Below are 15,730 nucleotides of genomic sequence, written 5' to 3'. Positions count from 1 at the left end.
TTTATCTGTTCTTATTTTTATGTGAAATCAACAACACTACAATTTAATATTTAAGATTAACTGTAACTGCATCTTGTCCAATGTTGCTACATTTGTTTCCTTTGGATTCCCAAGAATGCACCTTGGAAATTGAAAGCTGTAAGTAGAAACAATTAGACACATGCATTGTAGATTTCGTTTTTATTTTATCACTTTGTGGTGCACCAGTTGAATATTGCACAGTAACGTCAAATCCTGAGAATAAGAAAATTAGTTCTGTTTCAGCGCTGTTTACAGTAAGACGGTAGTTTTGGTGATGATATTTTTCCCATTTTTAATGCTCGTAAACCGCTGAACGCGGTATTCACTTTTGTTTACCTCCACCCTGCTCGCTTTGTACATTGTTGAAGCACAAAAAAAGCTGGCAACAAAGTAGCATCAGATTTTTTCAGTGACACACTTCTGTTCTCATTTTATAGACGGTTATTCTGAAGCAGACACAAAATATAGATGGCTTGAAAACAAAACTGTAACAATGGACGAAGTATTTTTACCACAATTTTATGTGGCACATTTTACAATGAAGAATAGAACAATAACATTAAGTACAGGTAAAATGTTTTTCTTTTAACTTATTCATCTATGAATAATAAATGTAGATTATAGTAATAGTTTTCTTTAAAATAACACAAACTTATCATGTAAAGCAATAAAATAGTGAATTTGTTTGTTTCAAAAATTTTAATTTAAGGCAATTATTCCCGACTCCATGTAAAATTTGTTTTCGTGCGTAACATTGGATTTTATATGATGCAAATATACATTCCTTCAATGCTGATTGTCATCATTTCTTGGGTCTCATTTTGGATTCATCGTGATGCATCACCTGCTCGTGTTGCTCTTGGTGTTACAACAGTGTTAACAATGACTACACTAATGACCACTACTAATGCAAGCTTGCCAAAAGTATCTTACATAAAAGCTATAGATATATATTTGGGGACATGTTTTGTTATGGTCTTTGCTTCATTGATTGAATATGCTGCCGTTAGTTACTTGAACAAAAAAGTTAAAATGAAACAAGAACGCCGAAAGCAGCAACAAACTGTTCAACATATGCCTCCACCTTTGTCTTCTTCTGGGATTTTATCATCTGCCGATCCAATGATGGCATCTTTCGTATCTTCTGTAAGTTGCTGCTTCATCTATTTCTTCTTATAATTTGCTTCAATTATTATCATTATTATTTTCACAATTATCAACAATCGATATATAGTTACTGCTTAATTAACGTTTAAACAATTAGCTGCTTTTTAATGAAAAAAAATTGTTTACAAAATATTTTTATAACTTTTGAAAATGTGTAATTTTGATTTATGAAAAGCAGAAGCTTCAACATTTTATAAAATAAATTTGTTTTTTATTGTCCACTTAATATAAGCTTAGCGTATCTTATCAGCCAGCAAGCAGAAAAAAAATCTGTTTCTTAATGAATCAAATAAAGTATAAAATGATGAATCTTATGAATTAGCAAAATGTTTTAATATGAAAGTGTCACGCATGATTATTCCTTGATGAATATAACTAATTTGATTTTTTTAATAAATCCTTTTCACTTTACAGGGATCTGCACCCCGATCATCATATTACCCTTATACCTCTTCAGCAAAAAATAGAGCTCAATATCGACCCAATGCTAAGCGTTTTGCGAATGCCGATATGAGCCCTTCTCTCTCTATGTCACAGCTTGAATGTGATTGTGACATGAATCAAATTCGCCCAGTGCCTATGCGAATTGTCTCTCGACCAAAACTGCGTCGTCACATGCTACATCACGTCACTCCGTCATCCATCGACAAATATTCAAGAATAATGTTTCCTTTATTTTTTTTGTTTTTCAACGCCGTTTACTGGATTTCATGTTTTTTCATTAGTCGACAAGAAATTAATGAAAAAGTTTCTAGAGTTTAGAGCAGAAGTTTTTCACCACCGATTATGTCTTTTTCAACATATTTCAGGACGTTAAAAATTGTGAAAAATTCATCCTTATTATCGAGCTTATTGTCATTGCGAAGAACAATCATCTTCATTGCCTAAGTTTTACTTTTCTGTATTATATATTATGAAAAAGTGCTAAATTGGGATTAAATCCGTAGAATATGAATCTATTATTCATCTTTATAAAATTTACTCCATTGAATTATTTAAAAAGAAAGCTTGAATACTATCATTACTGGCATAATAGAATTTAAAAATAGAATTCGAATATTCGAGGTGCCCATTTTATTATTTAACAAGGCAATCAAGTTGCATTTCATATTCTATAATGTAAACTGTCTCATCTTTCTTGAATATATAATAATTTGATAAAATGCCAAAGAGATACTTTTTTCAACTGGTGCTCACAAAAAGTTACAATTTTTTTGTATTGCGTATAAAAAATAGTTTTTTCATAGATGGTTACTCTGATGCTGATATAAGATTGTTTTGGCTGAAAGGATTCCAGTCTGTTACATTTGATGCTGAAATTCGTAAGCTACCGACGTTTGAGCTACAGGATTTATTCATAGTTGAGCGAAAAATTACGCTCAGTACAGGTAATATGCGCATTCAAAAATAAAAAAAAATAGCTTAGTCTTAATGTAATGCTAACCACGTAAAATTTACTACTGCTAAAAAATTGGTGCTAATTTTTATCTATTTGTAACGTTGAACAATTTAATAGTAGTTTAATGAAATTTTGCTATTTAAATCAATTTTGTTTCTGAAGAAATGAAGCATTTTCATTTATATCTTTGCTTTTCTTTTTTAATAACAATTTATTGGTAGTTTTTTGAATGGAAAGCGACACCATCACCAACAGAAATATTATGAAACTAACAACAACTACTAATAAGAAATGAAGTTCATCAATATGACATTTATCAACAGGCTTAAATTATCAAATGTGTCATGATTAATAATTCGTATTTCATTTGCCATTTCTGATTCAGTATTAAAGATAACATTATTTGTAATGTTGTATAATCAATACGCTTTCATTGTGATGTGTTTAAATATTAGTCCTGTTGCAAGCAATAATCTAAAAATTGTGCATTATGCAGTGTATATTAAAATATGCTTAACTAAAAGTAACGATTTTTTAAATATTAAATGTTATAAAGTAATCATTTTATTTTTTAGGCGATTATTCCAGGTTAACCTGTCATTTGACATTTTCTCGAAATTTAAGTTTCTACTGGGTACAAATTTATCAACCAGCTCTTATGGTAGTAATGATCTCATGGGTTTCATTTTGGATAAGTCGTGAATCAGCTCCGGCTAGAGTCACATTAGGAATTATGACAGTTTTGACTATGACGACACTGATGACCACAACTAATGGGCAGTTGCCGAAAGTAAGCTACGTCAAAGCTGTAGACATATATCTTGGTTTCTGCTACGTAATGGTATTTTGTGCACTTATTGAATATGCTTTTGTCACTTACAAAGACAAAAGAAAGAAACAGAAAAAAATTGAAGACGCTTTTGCAAAAGTCGCACAAGAAGACGCTCAAATGTCTGCAGGTCCTTCATTGCTCACACCTCTGAATCGTCTACCACCTCCAATGCATGAAACATCTCCGAATCCATGGCAATTAGGTAGTACATCTTGCCAACTGAATACAACTGAGGAACTGCCATGTGAATGCGACAAGCTGACTAGCACGACGGTGAGTAAAATTTATTTATTCAATTTATTCGGTTAGAAAATAAAATAATAATTTTGTTTCTCTTCAGTCGTTAAATGCATCAACATGGATGCATCCGGTAGATCCGTTTGCAATTCCACAGTCCACTACAACGATACCGAAATATCCGAGATTTCAGCGGCATTCTTTGAATTCATTTAAAAAACTGTCAACAAAAAAATTCCGAAACCATCATTGCTGCTCTTCTAGCGACATTGATAAATACGCAAGAATAATATTTCCTTCTATTTTTTTGGTATTCAACCTTTTATATTGGAGTATTTTATTGAAGCACAGCGGACGACTTTGACAAACACTTGTTGAACAAATGGTCACATGATAATTACACAACATCATGAATAGGTATCGTATTGCTCAAATATTCTCATTATTTTGTACAAATAAACATTGCATTTCAATTTTTGCATACAATAAACTTGCGCATTCTATGCTTTTTAATTAGTAGCATTTTTAAGAACAATTTCAATTGCTATTGTGTATTTTATTGTACCAAAGTGAAACACAATATAAAATGTGGTAATTAAAAATTAACAAATTGAACACAAAAAATGGTAAATTAGTAAGTGAGTTTGTATCTTGATAGAACAGGAAATATTTGCCAGACTTAACTGCTTCAAATTGGGTTTTATATCTCAAATGTAATGCAGTTCCCACGGTTTTCAGTTCTATCTTTTGCTTGTTCCAATTGTTTAGCATAAAATATCCACATCACTTGACTTTTATTGAACAAATAATCTACGCGATGTATCTGATGAAAAAATTCTGCCGACAGCGAATACGTGTGTTATTCAACTTGATTATCTGTTACTATTACTGTACTATTAGTCAATTTTCGTGTGTTTTCCGTCTGAATAGACAATTTTATACCACAACAATAGTTTAAAAGCAATTTAAAATATATTATTATATAAAAACGCCATATTTTAGTGGTTCCTGATAACTCAAGCTCCATTCTTTTAGTCCATTTTATTACATAGGTTTGGCAATCGGTGAAAAAACAAATTTTATGGCAGAAGTGACAGGCTATGCGAAATCTCCATGACATCGCCATTTCCAAATAAAAGCTTTGCCAACCGTACAATATTCATGCAGCCTTTCAGCCAATTGTTGAACTCACTTTTAAATACTAGGTTGAAGTGTGGGAAAGTTAAGAATTTGCGTGAATAATTAGCAGTATGCCGGCAAAAGATTTAATTCATTCACAATACATGAAAAGGCCAAATTCGTGTTGAGAAACAAGTGATGAAAAGGTCAAATTTGCATTTTCACTATTTAAAGTTACGAAAGAAAAAAATTTTGTTTCATCTGCTTTGTTTTTTCTACTTTTGTATCTGATTTATTCTAAATGGGTGATGCTACCAGATTGTGCAAAACTTGTTGTCATACTGAGTAACTTATTTATAGTGGCAACGTATACAAGTTGAAATACACCAGTAAAACAAAAAGAACAACACTTATGCATTATAGTGGAATAAAGTATAAACCAATAAAAGTTATTTTTCAGAATATAAAAAATTTTAAAGTAGAAATTAAAAGTATATTAGTAACAACAAACAGTGCAGAAGTAAAATTTTATTTAAAAAGCAAAATTATAAATCAAAAATTAACAGAGTAACTGAATGGCCGCCTGTGTGTACACCAATTGCGATGGACTTGGCCTGCAACAGATATATTATAAAAATCAATAAGACGTGATTGTCAATAAAATTGGAAATTATCGTAAATTGAAATAAAGCTCGCATAGGCGAAAAGGATCACATCCTTTGGGGTTGCAATTTTTCAGTCTTTCAATACTATAGTAACTTTTCTTGATTGTTTAGAATCTGCAAAATATGAAATTAATTAAATCAAGCGCATTATGAAATTAAGTGCTATTGACAGTATTACCATCGGTTTATTGGAGAAATTTCGTTACTTCTCTATTGGTTTCGTTTTCAGTCATACATTTTGTCTAGATACTCCACATTTTGCAAGTCTTCTAAGTAACTTTGTTGAGTGAAGATAGATTGTAAAATACTTAACTGATTCCAAAGTTTATTCAACAACACTTTATGCTGTGTCGACTCGGTGTAATTTTCGTTTATCTTTGTAGCTTTTGAAGAACGTTCACTGTTTTCTTTACGAAACAATGATGATTTTTTTCCAACGACTTTCACGTAAATGGAAGTATAATTTCACAGAAACATCATCGTCTTGTTTCGATGTTTGAATCCATTCACTTTTGAAATTTGAACTGATAAAAGTGGCTTCCACTTGTTCTACTTTTTGTAACATTTCGTGAATAAAAAGGAAATGATTTCGCGTCTTCTCTGCTCTTGAACCTCACTAGACTTGGCCTGCAACGCTATGATTCATAATGCCATTTCAAAAGTCTGCAGCGCCTTCAAAAGCCTTTATATGTACGGCACTTTCAAACCATTTATTTTTGTGCTTCCTACTGATGATTCCGCTTAGAGTTCAGCGTAATAAAGAGATACTACTTCCAATGCTTCTGTAGAAAGACAATGCTGACGTTAAAAACATTAACAGAGATTTCAGGTTTCAGGCATATTTACTGAAAGGCAGCTTATCCAAAGTTCCTGTTCTGCTGGAAAACTAAAAAACATGAAAAAATAAGCATAATGAAATTAAAAATAAAACAACAGATATACTTTACTTTGATCACACTATTGCATTTCTATACCTCATGTGTGATGACATGGCAAATACACAGTAGAGTAAGCTGGTAAAATAATATGATTTTCATGAATAAATGTAGTGCACAATGTTGTGAACTATGTGATTTATCTTACAATAAAAATTATTGATTAATTGATTAATTATTTGTAACGTATATTTGAAAAACAGAATTTCTGAGAATTTCTGGATTAAACAGGAATGTTTTAAACGGATAAAATTTCAGATTACGGTAGACAAGTAAGTGACAGTTTAAAGAAATGCTATCAAAATTTCTGGTTGTTTTTGATTCTCATTGGTCTGAAACGTGCGTTACGATGCGTTAAAACAATTTCAAATTACCATAAAATTTTTTTTTTCTTAATTATGTATACCTGAATGCTATTTAATACAGTATGCTTTCCGTAACAACGAATGTTAGTAATCATTTACAGTATGATAATAAGCAAATATTTAAAAAAATGGATCTACTTGAAAAACTGGATCTGAATTTAAAAAAGGGACATCTATTTTAAATTAAAAGTTAACTTTATTTATGTGATTTGAATGAATAACAAATGTAGCATAATAATTTTTAATTTAAACTTGCTTTTCTTTAACACATGATCCACTACATTTAGTCATTTTGACAGTTCATTTCGTTTGTTTTGTCGGATTGAAGTGAGTGTTAATTCTTTTGTTTCCCTGTGTTATTACATCTAATACTGTAACTCATGCTTTTGAGATTTTTTCATTAATTTCATGAAAAAATTATTTCTGTTTTCAATCCAATTTAATAGATTATCATTTAAAACAAAATTTTCTTTTTTTCTTGCTTCTAAATTATTAAGCCTTTACTAATGTAAAACAGCGTTTTTACACTATCAGTATCATTTCATTACATCATAAGTCGAAAATGTCATTGATTTATTATTTTTGTGAACAGACTGTAAATGTTGTTTTAGGATGTCTTCCAGAAGTCGAGCTCCGCCTCCAAAAATTGAAGGAATGACGTCGCTGAAAGTATTTTAAATATTTTTTTTCACATTTAAGATGTTTTGAATTGTATGATTATGTTTAATTTTTTTCTTTTTATTTTTTTTATAGATAGATAATTTGTCCGCGCGTACAGGTCCTGCGGAATTGCGTCGGGCGTTCGAAAAGTTTGGAGAGATTGGTGATATTCACATACCCCGCGATCGCTGGACTAGAGATAGTCGTGGTTTTGCATTTGTACGTTTTCATAGTCGTCGTGACGCTGAAGAAGCAATGGCTCGAATGGATGGTCGTCGCGTAGACGGCAGGCAAGTTCACATTGTTATGGCTCGCTATGGGCGTCCGATTGACGATCGTGAACGTGAAAGTTACAGACGCCGGTTAGTGTTTTATTTATTCTATTATTTTTATATTTCTATTTGAACTTATTCCTGCTTTTAATCACTGAAGCATTTTGGTTGCTGCAGTTTCATTCGCAGATTGAGCATGTTTACGCAGCTGCCAAATAAAGTTTATTTAAAATCAACAAATTTAAGGTTTTAAAACGTTTTTAAATTTCATTAAAAAAAATAATTTTTTTATCATCTTTATTCAATTTATTCTGCATTTATTTCCGGTAAGTTGGTAAAGATAGTGTTGACCGGTTTTTTTCAGATAATTGTATTCATGCTTTGAAAATTGAGCGAAACGCTGCATTTTCGCATGAATATTTCGTTTCACTGTTGTGATCACATTATTTGTATTTAATCAGTGGCTCGCGATTAACGCATATATCTTTTATACATGGGGAAGTTAACTTTGATCATTTAACATTTCATTTATGATGGTGTAAAAATTGTATTCATTAAAAAAAATTTTTTCCCAATTCAATGTTTAATTGACATGTTATCAAATTAGAATTTTTTGGGAGTAGTCACAAGCATTATGTTAGCAGTGCTTGTATTTTATTTAAACAGCGACTCGACTGCGTGAAAGTTATAAAAATAATTGTTGAAGTTATGTTATTGAAGATGAAGCTGTATACACATATCAGCTAAGCAGAGCTGGAGCCGCAGAAGTCGTCCTGCTGTTGGCATGCTTCCTGCTGCAGATGCTGATTTTTTTCATGTAGATGCCGGTTTAGAAATTCATCGGCCGCGAAATGCCGGAAGTCGCAAAAACCTATACACGCATACATACTTGTCGTATGTATGCGTGTATATGGTATGTGTTTTTCTATACCAGAAAGCGAACATGACAGGCGGTCAGTTTGAACTTGTTCGCAGTGTGTAATGTAAAAATTTCCTGTTAACTTCGTCAGAAGCAATTTTTATTTTTTCAAGTCAACCCAAATTACACCAGAGTGACTGACTACCTGATCTTGCAGTTGTAAACGGTGATCTGATAGTAGTAGAATTCTAGTAAGTGATTTATTTCACACCATTCTGTATGAAAAGTGTGAACTGTCAGTCTCACAGTATTTTTCGATCAACGGTATTTTTTTGTTTGTTATTCTTTTTGTCGAATGCGTGAGGGTATGATGATGATTTGATCTTGATTTTTTCTCGCAAATATTTTACAGTAATGTTTAAAGAAAACAAACAGGGTTTTAGTTTATTTAAATTTAAAAGAATTTATTATTATTTAAATGTCAGTATTATTTTTTTTAATTAATTGACATTTTCTACAGACGTTACAGTGATTCGCCTAGAGAACGCAGTTTGGAAGATCGACGATACCGTAGGCGTTCGCCCAGCCGTTCCCGTAGTCGAAGTCGTTCGCGTTCAAGAAATCATTCACGTTCATCGAGAAGCCATTCTCGTTCCCGCAGTGATTCGGCTTCGTATTCTCGTTCCAGAACACGTTCATTTTCGAGAAGTCCATCTCGTACTCGTTCTGAAAAAAGTGGCAGAAGTAGCTCTCGTGATTGATCAAATTTTGCATTTATAATTTTTTTAAATTAATTAATTAGTAATGAGAGTTATGAAAACGTTCAAATTTCTCCAGATATGTTTTTTTCAGAATGAAGCATAATTAGCATGAATATTCATTTATTTGTTGCTGTTGTATTGTGTGAATTTTTTATTTGTCGGGCATCGGATGTTGGTGACAGCAATCATTTTCAGGCAAAAATACAAGTATATTAATATTTATTTATTTATTTCTTCACAGCAGAAATGCTGCAGTTATCAAAGTAAATTATGTAATGTGATTTATTTTTGAATTAAAATTGGCTGGTAATTTATTCATTGATAATAATGTAGAAAAGAAATTTTTATTTTCATCATGGATGATGCTGTTCATTTAGTCAGCAGTGCTTCTAAACGGAAACAAGCTAAATTTTGTTTTGGATTTTCACCATCTCGGACTGAAATGTCCAACCCATACTGTGTCTGAAAATTGAATTGTCAAAATGGGGAAAATTGCCAACAAAAATATGTACTTACTCCTGTTTGAATGAAAGGCATGATGCATTGTACTTTGGTGAAATCGTACGCTATTTGAAGTTCCAATAAACCTGTGGACAGTGGGCAATTTTGACACTCATCAATGTCTTTTCTAGAAGAAAATTTTTTTCCCAATATAAAATTACCCAAAGAATAGAATGAAATATTTACAAGTGATCGAAAGTTGGTATATGGATCCATGAACAACGTAACCACAATAAATTTGCATACACGTACAGCGACATATCTGATAAAATTTTGTTCACGGGTCTGTTCAATGTGTTGTTTACATGGACGTGAACATGAAGTGGAGTACTGATATTAACTGGATAGGAAATAGAGCCATTTGGTAGTTTCACTTCGACTTTCAAAATTTTAAACGGTAAAGGATTGTCTAAAACAAAACTCAAAATACCTGCATGATTGTAATGAATTAAAAAGGAGTAATACTTGGATTTTGATCGCATTCCTTAAAATATAACTGTTTCTCAACTCCGTTCAGATACGGACAACTGCAATTTGCAAAGTGGAAAATGAAATTGCCGAATATGAATGCAAAACATGCAATAATTTTGTGCAAATCCATCCAGGTGAACAAATTTGAAAAATTTTTAACTGAAATAAGCAAACCACTGCTGCAGTGCTATTGTATAAATAAACGTTTCCATCATTTTCGTTTTGTTTTTCCATTGGATTTTCCAAATTTTATCAAACTTTCATGATTGACAACTTTATCACATTCTCATCAACTTCATTTACATTCTCATCAAAGTTGTTAACAAAAAGTTTCAGTTAATTTGAAATATTACTGCACAAATATAAATACGTGCTTTATTAGGCGGAATGATCTGCGTTTGGCATGCTTGATTTTAAATCATATCAGAGTGATATTAAGAATTAAAAAGTTTGACTTTTCCACACGACGACATTTTAACAAACTGTCGTCGATAAGTTCCGTCTCTGACATGAACTGATAAAGGAACTAAAAAGTTCACGAATAAGCGTTATTTTTAATAAAAAAAATTATCTCTTTAAAATAAGTAAATAAAGATAAATCAAATTATATAAGCAAAAAAAATGATGAAAAAAAAATTTTTTTTGAATAAGGAAATTCTTGTCGGCAAATTTTAATTTCAATTAGTTTTCAAAACGGTGACAATATCACCGCTTATGCCGATCAAAAATTGTACTTGATTTCTACTTAACCCGTACGAAAGTTCTGTAACGCTGAATTTGAACGAGACCATCCCTTGGCCGCCGAAGGCGGTTACGTGCGCTTGGACGACGTGCAAAATTTCAGCCAACGCGATTTGGACAAACGCCTCCAAGCCACCGATGTCGCGAACGGCCGTCGTTTCACGGATGAAGAAGAAATCATAATATCCCAAATAGCTGGTGATCGGCATGCCAAGCGGTGGTTCCAGCAGGGCGGTGATGAACGTCTCCGGCACGGTCATCGGGTAAGGTACTGGTGCTTTTTCCAACTCTTCGCAGGCGCTTTGCCAAGGTAGCTTTGACTGGTTCGACCAACGACCGCTGCTGATGTTGCTGCAAGAAGCTGCAGTTTCAGCTATCGTAATTTTGGAAAATCTTAAAATTTATAATTCATTTTTTTTGTTGAAAACAATGAAAATTGTTATATATGTATATATATATTCACTCCTCGACAAAATCATCTCTCTGTTTTTCTTTTTGTCTGAATTGTCCAACTAAGCTTTTTCCCGTCAAAGCAACACCATAAGAACATATCTAAAATGTCAAAATGAAAACCGTTTCCCTTTCTTTTCCCCCCAATCAAACATAACATAATCAATCATAACAAATTGCAGTGATACCTGCATTTCACTGTCTTCACCAACATGCACGGAAAACATTAAACCAGCAAAAACGATCGGTTCCATTTTTCGAAATTTAAATACCGTACTCTAAAAAATTTCGAATCTTGAATCGTTGCATCTTTCGCACGAATGCGCCAGCTTACTTTAGCAATCCAGTTCAACTTGTTGCTCAAAAAATTTTCATCCAATTCAATTTCGTGAATATTGAAGCGAACAATTCTTGTGAATGTGTTGTGAAAATACGGTGCCCGTTTTGCGATATTCGGAAATTTGGACATGTCGCAAAATGTGCACACAATCGGATATGACGAATGGGTCTTGAACGGATGTCTCAAAGAACAATCTGCCTGCAAGGAAAAACATTTTGTTTGTTTGTTTCAGTTCAGTTCAATTTCAATATACCGCAATTAAGATAGCATTTTTTGAACGTTTCAATTTTTTTTTCTTGTCAAATTTATCTTCCTCGTTGCTGTTCGATTCAGAATTCGATCCACTGCTGTTGGACAAATTTTCCACAAACGAAACCACTGAACGTTGTTGTTCTTTCGAATCTATAGGATTTTCTTCAACTTTTCCACTTGCAAGTGGTTCCTTGAAATTAATATTTATTAATTAATAATAATTAAAATCAAAACATACAACCAACTTTCTGCTTAGGACTAGCAAGAGCAGGCAAAAATACAGCTGTTCCGGTAACAATCAGGACAACCATCTCTTCACCAATTGAAAATTGACGTTGAATTCCAAATACTGCATTTTTGCCTGATGCACTGGTTTGTGATATAACTTGACTATGAGCTTCATGCTCAATAAATGGAAGTATCTGAAAATGGATATTCTTCATTTTCACCACACAAGCAACACAACCACACTGGTTCATCACATTGGTCAAATGCTGAGCCAATTGTTCACCGCTGTATCCTGATTTTTTACGAATTACACGAGCTTGAACCAAAGATCCACTAAATTCTTCGGTCAATTCCGGCGGCTGATCAGTTGTACTGAGCAATACACTGGGCACTGGTTTTTCTCTGAAAAATAAAAAATTATAATAAATAATTCCACTGCATCTGAGCAGAATTGTATCTTACAGACAAACTTGACAAATGCTGCTAGCTTTGGTCAAATGCAATTCGGCTGCTCTGGGCAATATGTGACACATTGTGCAAGGCTTTTCCACAGATCTGGCCAACAAGTTGACCACTTGGTAAAATTGTTTCCCTTCCATCAGGGGGTCAGTGTTGGTCAATTCGAAGAGGGAATTTTTCAAAATTTTAGAACTGCTTGGAAAATCTTGGTGAAAAGAAGCCGCGCAAACGGCGCGGTGAAATTTTCCCATTTCCGCGTGGATCAACACTGACGACGGCCAGAGGGAAAAATTTATCACTGCCGCCGTGCCAATTACAGTCATTGCGCAAATGTCATCTCTGCAAAAAAAATATATATTTTTTTTTAAATCCATTTAAAATTTATGGAAATTTAATTAAAACAAAAAATACCGAATGGTAGCGTCTTCTCGGTAGCCAATGACAGCATTGCAACCCAAAGCGGTCATGTGTCCGCAGATTTCTAACCTCAATTCTCGCCACCAGGCGTGCCGATCTTCGGGTTCTGAAAAATTATATTTCACATCACATATATTCAATAATATTCATTGTTTCAAGTCACTTTCATTTCCTCGAAGCAATTTAACTGAATGCGCCGCAACAGTACCTCCCAGACTGACTAACAGTTCAGTGGGCAATGAACGAACAGTCAAAAATGGATATTCCTGAATAAAGACGAAAAGAAAACGCACTTTAAACCAAAACATCTATTAATTAATTAATGTTATTGCTTTGAAATATGTTTTGCAACTGCCTGACGTGCCCGACGGTGTAGCAGGTACAGTGGTCAGCTTGTAAAGTCGAATTGCCGCAGATTTTTCACAAATATTTTCACTTTTCAAAATATTATGATCCCTTGATTGCATGTGTTTAGGATTTGAATAACGACGACTCGGGGTAAATTTTTGAACATTCTGAAAGTGCGGTTCAAAGCCAGCCGAATTGCTCAATCTTGAATGAATTTGAAAAGAATAAACAATTATTTACTTGTTTATTTTATTAATTTAATTTTTCCCATTCCAATAACGTACCGTTCTCTTTTTTCTTTGATCAGTGATGTCGAACAGGCGGTACATTTTTCAAGGGTGACAACAGTACCATTTCCACGAATAACAATACCAAGTTCACCTTCAAAATCGAAATACTGCGTATAACCAATTATGGCATTTCCACCCATTTCGGCGGCTTTTTTCCCAATTCGACGTGTCAATTCTCCTAAATTTCATTTATTCGACGTTCGATTTGAAATTTTTAATATTCAAATAACTTCTTACCTGCTATTTTGGAAAATAAAGTTTGTCTAACTTCATTACTTGCCCGGGGTGTGCGAATTTTATCAATCCATTCGTATTCTGGATCAGAACTGGTGATCAATTCATCAACAAATCCGTGGATATTGATCAAAGCTTGTCCAACAGGAATTGCTGAGGCTATCAAAAAAATATAATAAAATTTTGAATTATTGCAAAAGAAGTATCGATAAAATTATAATTATAAATATGATCATTTTCAAAAAAAATAAAGATATATACTTGCAAAAACATTAATATTAAATGAAGATTTGCGAAAGCAATTTACATCAGCAAACAGATCAATTCCAATAACAACGTAAATTTCTCCACGAACACCTAAAATTCAAGAAAAAACTTATCCCAAAAAATAATTTTTTTCAATCAAAAATGATCATCATCACCGTTCATGGTATCGTAAATTGGAAACCAGCCAGAAATTTCCCGTTTTTTAGCATGAAGTAATGGAGTCAAATCTACATAAACACGTCCAATAGAATCATTCGCTGAATACGTATCATAGTCCATAACTCTGAAATATGATTGAATTTAATATACACACAGAAAATAAATGTAGAAATCGCAAATTTTACAACAACAGTTTACCATATTGCTTGGGTTAAAAAAATAATATTATTGTTTCAAGAAAATAAAGCGGTACGTTTAAAATCAACTTACAAAATTACTACTTTACCATCGAAGTACTGTAAAACGTCAAAATATTCAGTTTAAAGAACAAAAATATTTTTTCACCGAAACTTTCGAGAAAAAGAACTGTTGCCTTTAGATGTAAGAAAAAATTTCATAATTATATGAATGCAAAGCAGTTTCAGTATATAAATAAATTTACCTAATTTGGAGACATTCATCTTGCAAATTTTCCTCTTCTGCTTCAAAGCAAAACCAATCTGTATCCCATTTTGGATTCAACGATTTTGGATAAATCTCAGTCCGATGAACAGATTGACCAAATTTAACTTCGACAAATGCGTCTGTTGTTTCATTCGAACGATCCATAACAGGAAAACCACGACCAGAAATTATGCGTACTCTAAGAGTACCTGGCATTTTCAAAATCTAAAAAAAACATTAAAAAATATTATATAAATTGCATCGATACATAAAACATCTCCACGAAACGAAAACAAGTAAATAAATCTCACGTTTTACTTCTTCGCAAATGCAAAACAAATAAGAATACTGAAAATGCAAATTTTGAAGTGCTGATAAACATTAATGTGACATATGTTAAAATGCATCAATATTAATAAATTATGAAATAAGATTACAATCTTAAATAAAATGCTTGTAGAAATATTTTTCAGTTTTTATAGATAAAAATTCAAACTTGCAAAACTTTAAATTCAATGCATAATTTATCCTTATATCATTAAACATTAAAAATCTCAATTAGAAATCAATTCTTCACTTTCAATTTTACTGAATAAATAATCTCAACTGAACAAAATTTCACTCAACAAACATAACCGCCACACCTGCAAAAAAGCTATGAAATATGCCTGTATTATCAAAACTCAAACTTTTTACATACATATCTGACGTGCATGCAGTATGCATTTGCAATGAATTTGCATTTGCACAGTAAAAATATATTAAAAAGTATTCTACATAACTTACGCTCTTTCTTTACATTATTTATTATTTTGAATTTAATATATGTTCATTAAA

At 32.4% G+C, this 15,730-nt stretch overlaps 4 protein-coding genes across 4 annotated transcripts; 1 reads left to right on the top strand and 3 right to left on the bottom strand.

Moving 5' to 3' along the window:
• The first annotated feature begins 80 nt into the window (after nucleotides 1–80).
• On the top strand, nucleotides 81–4,020 carry Tsp_07379 (neurotransmitter-gated ion-channel transmembrane region family protein). The gene is made up of 7 exons (XM_003381661.1): nucleotides 81–138; nucleotides 459–590; nucleotides 731–1,167; nucleotides 1,603–1,900; nucleotides 2,436–2,576; nucleotides 3,241–3,692; nucleotides 3,760–4,020. The coding sequence occupies exons 1-7, from the start codon at nucleotides 81–83 to the stop codon at nucleotides 4,018–4,020; spliced, it is 1,779 nt and encodes a 592-aa protein (XP_003381709.1).
• Nucleotides 4,021–5,320: 1,300 nt separating this feature from the next.
• On the bottom strand, nucleotides 5,321–6,005 carry Tsp_07380 (GPI mannosyltransferase 2). The gene is made up of 4 exons (XM_003381660.1): nucleotides 5,879–6,005; nucleotides 5,749–5,847; nucleotides 5,526–5,554; nucleotides 5,321–5,389 (listed from the first exon to the last, which is right to left on the bottom strand). The coding sequence occupies exons 1-4, from the start codon at nucleotides 6,003–6,005 to the stop codon at nucleotides 5,321–5,323; spliced, it is 324 nt and encodes a 107-aa protein (XP_003381708.1).
• Nucleotides 6,006–7,276: 1,271 nt separating this feature from the next.
• On the bottom strand, nucleotides 7,277–7,631 carry Tsp_07381 (toxin-antitoxin system, antitoxin component, Xre family). The gene is made up of 2 exons (XM_003381659.1): nucleotides 7,579–7,631; nucleotides 7,277–7,403 (listed from the first exon to the last, which is right to left on the bottom strand). Exons 1-2 carry the CDS (start codon nucleotides 7,629–7,631, stop codon nucleotides 7,277–7,279), a joined length of 180 nt encoding a protein of 59 aa, XP_003381707.1.
• A 1,437-nt stretch (nucleotides 7,632–9,068) lies between these two features.
• Tsp_07382 (putative C2 domain protein) lies at nucleotides 9,069–15,109 on the bottom strand. Its single transcript, XM_003381658.1, has 11 exons — nucleotides 14,892–15,109; nucleotides 14,446–14,573; nucleotides 14,027–14,182; nucleotides 13,784–13,967; nucleotides 13,221–13,257; nucleotides 12,293–12,469; nucleotides 11,728–11,993; nucleotides 10,974–11,398; nucleotides 10,046–10,202; nucleotides 9,809–9,920; nucleotides 9,069–9,257 (listed from the first exon to the last, which is right to left on the bottom strand). Exons 1-11 carry the CDS (start codon nucleotides 15,107–15,109, stop codon nucleotides 9,069–9,071), a joined length of 2,049 nt encoding a protein of 682 aa, XP_003381706.1.
• Between the last annotated feature and the right edge of the window lie 621 nt (nucleotides 15,110–15,730).

Source organism: Trichinella spiralis, assembly GCF_000181795.1.
Source record: "Trichinella spiralis strain ISS 195 chromosome Unknown Scfld1, whole genome shotgun sequence".
In the NCBI taxonomy this organism is placed as follows: Eukaryota; Metazoa; Nematoda; class Enoplea; order Trichinellida; family Trichinellidae; genus Trichinella; species Trichinella spiralis.
Note: the sequence above shows the minus strand (reverse complement) of the source record. Positions and strands in the feature narration are given on the sequence as shown.

Excerpts from the sequence above, each read along its gene's own strand:
- Tsp_07380 (XM_003381660.1), bottom strand. The coding sequence starts at position 6,005 with ATGTTACAAAAAGTAGAACAAGTGGAAGCCACTTTTATCAGTTCAAAT. Across the intron at positions 5,848-5,878 it reads CTTCCATTTACGTGAAAGTC|AAAACAGTGAACGTTCTTCA; the intron begins GTTGGAAAAAAA and ends TGTTTCGTAAAG. Across the intron at positions 5,390-5,525 it reads AATCAAGAAAAGTTACTATA|GCCAAGTCCATCGCAATTGG; the intron begins GTATTGAAAGAC and ends TATCTGTTGCAG.
- Tsp_07379 (XM_003381661.1), top strand. The coding sequence starts at position 81 with ATGTTGCTACATTTGTTTCCTTTGGATTCCCAAGAATGCACCTTGGAA. Across the intron at positions 139-458 it reads CACCTTGGAAATTGAAAGCT|ACGGTTATTCTGAAGCAGAC; the intron begins GTAAGTAGAAAC and ends CTCATTTTATAG. Across the intron at positions 1,168-1,602 it reads TGGCATCTTTCGTATCTTCT|GGATCTGCACCCCGATCATC; the intron begins GTAAGTTGCTGC and ends TTCACTTTACAG.
- Tsp_07381 (XM_003381659.1), bottom strand. The coding sequence starts at position 7,631 with ATGAAAACGTACAAATGCAAAACCACGACTATCTCTAGTCCAGCGATC. Across the intron at positions 7,404-7,578 it reads TCTAGTCCAGCGATCGCGGG|CGACGTCATTCCTTCAATTT; the intron begins GTATGTGAATAT and ends AAATACTTTCAG.
- Tsp_07382 (XM_003381658.1), bottom strand. The coding sequence starts at position 15,109 with ATGCCAGGTACTCTTAGAGTACGCATAATTTCTGGTCGTGGTTTTCCT. Across the intron at positions 14,574-14,891 it reads GATGAATGTCTCCAAATTAG|AGTTATGGACTATGATACGT; the intron begins GTAAATTTATTT and ends ATCATATTTCAG. Across the intron at positions 11,399-11,727 it reads TCGAAATTTTTTAGAGTACG|ATTTTCCAAAATTACGATAG; the intron begins GTATTTAAATTT and ends ATAAATTTTAAG.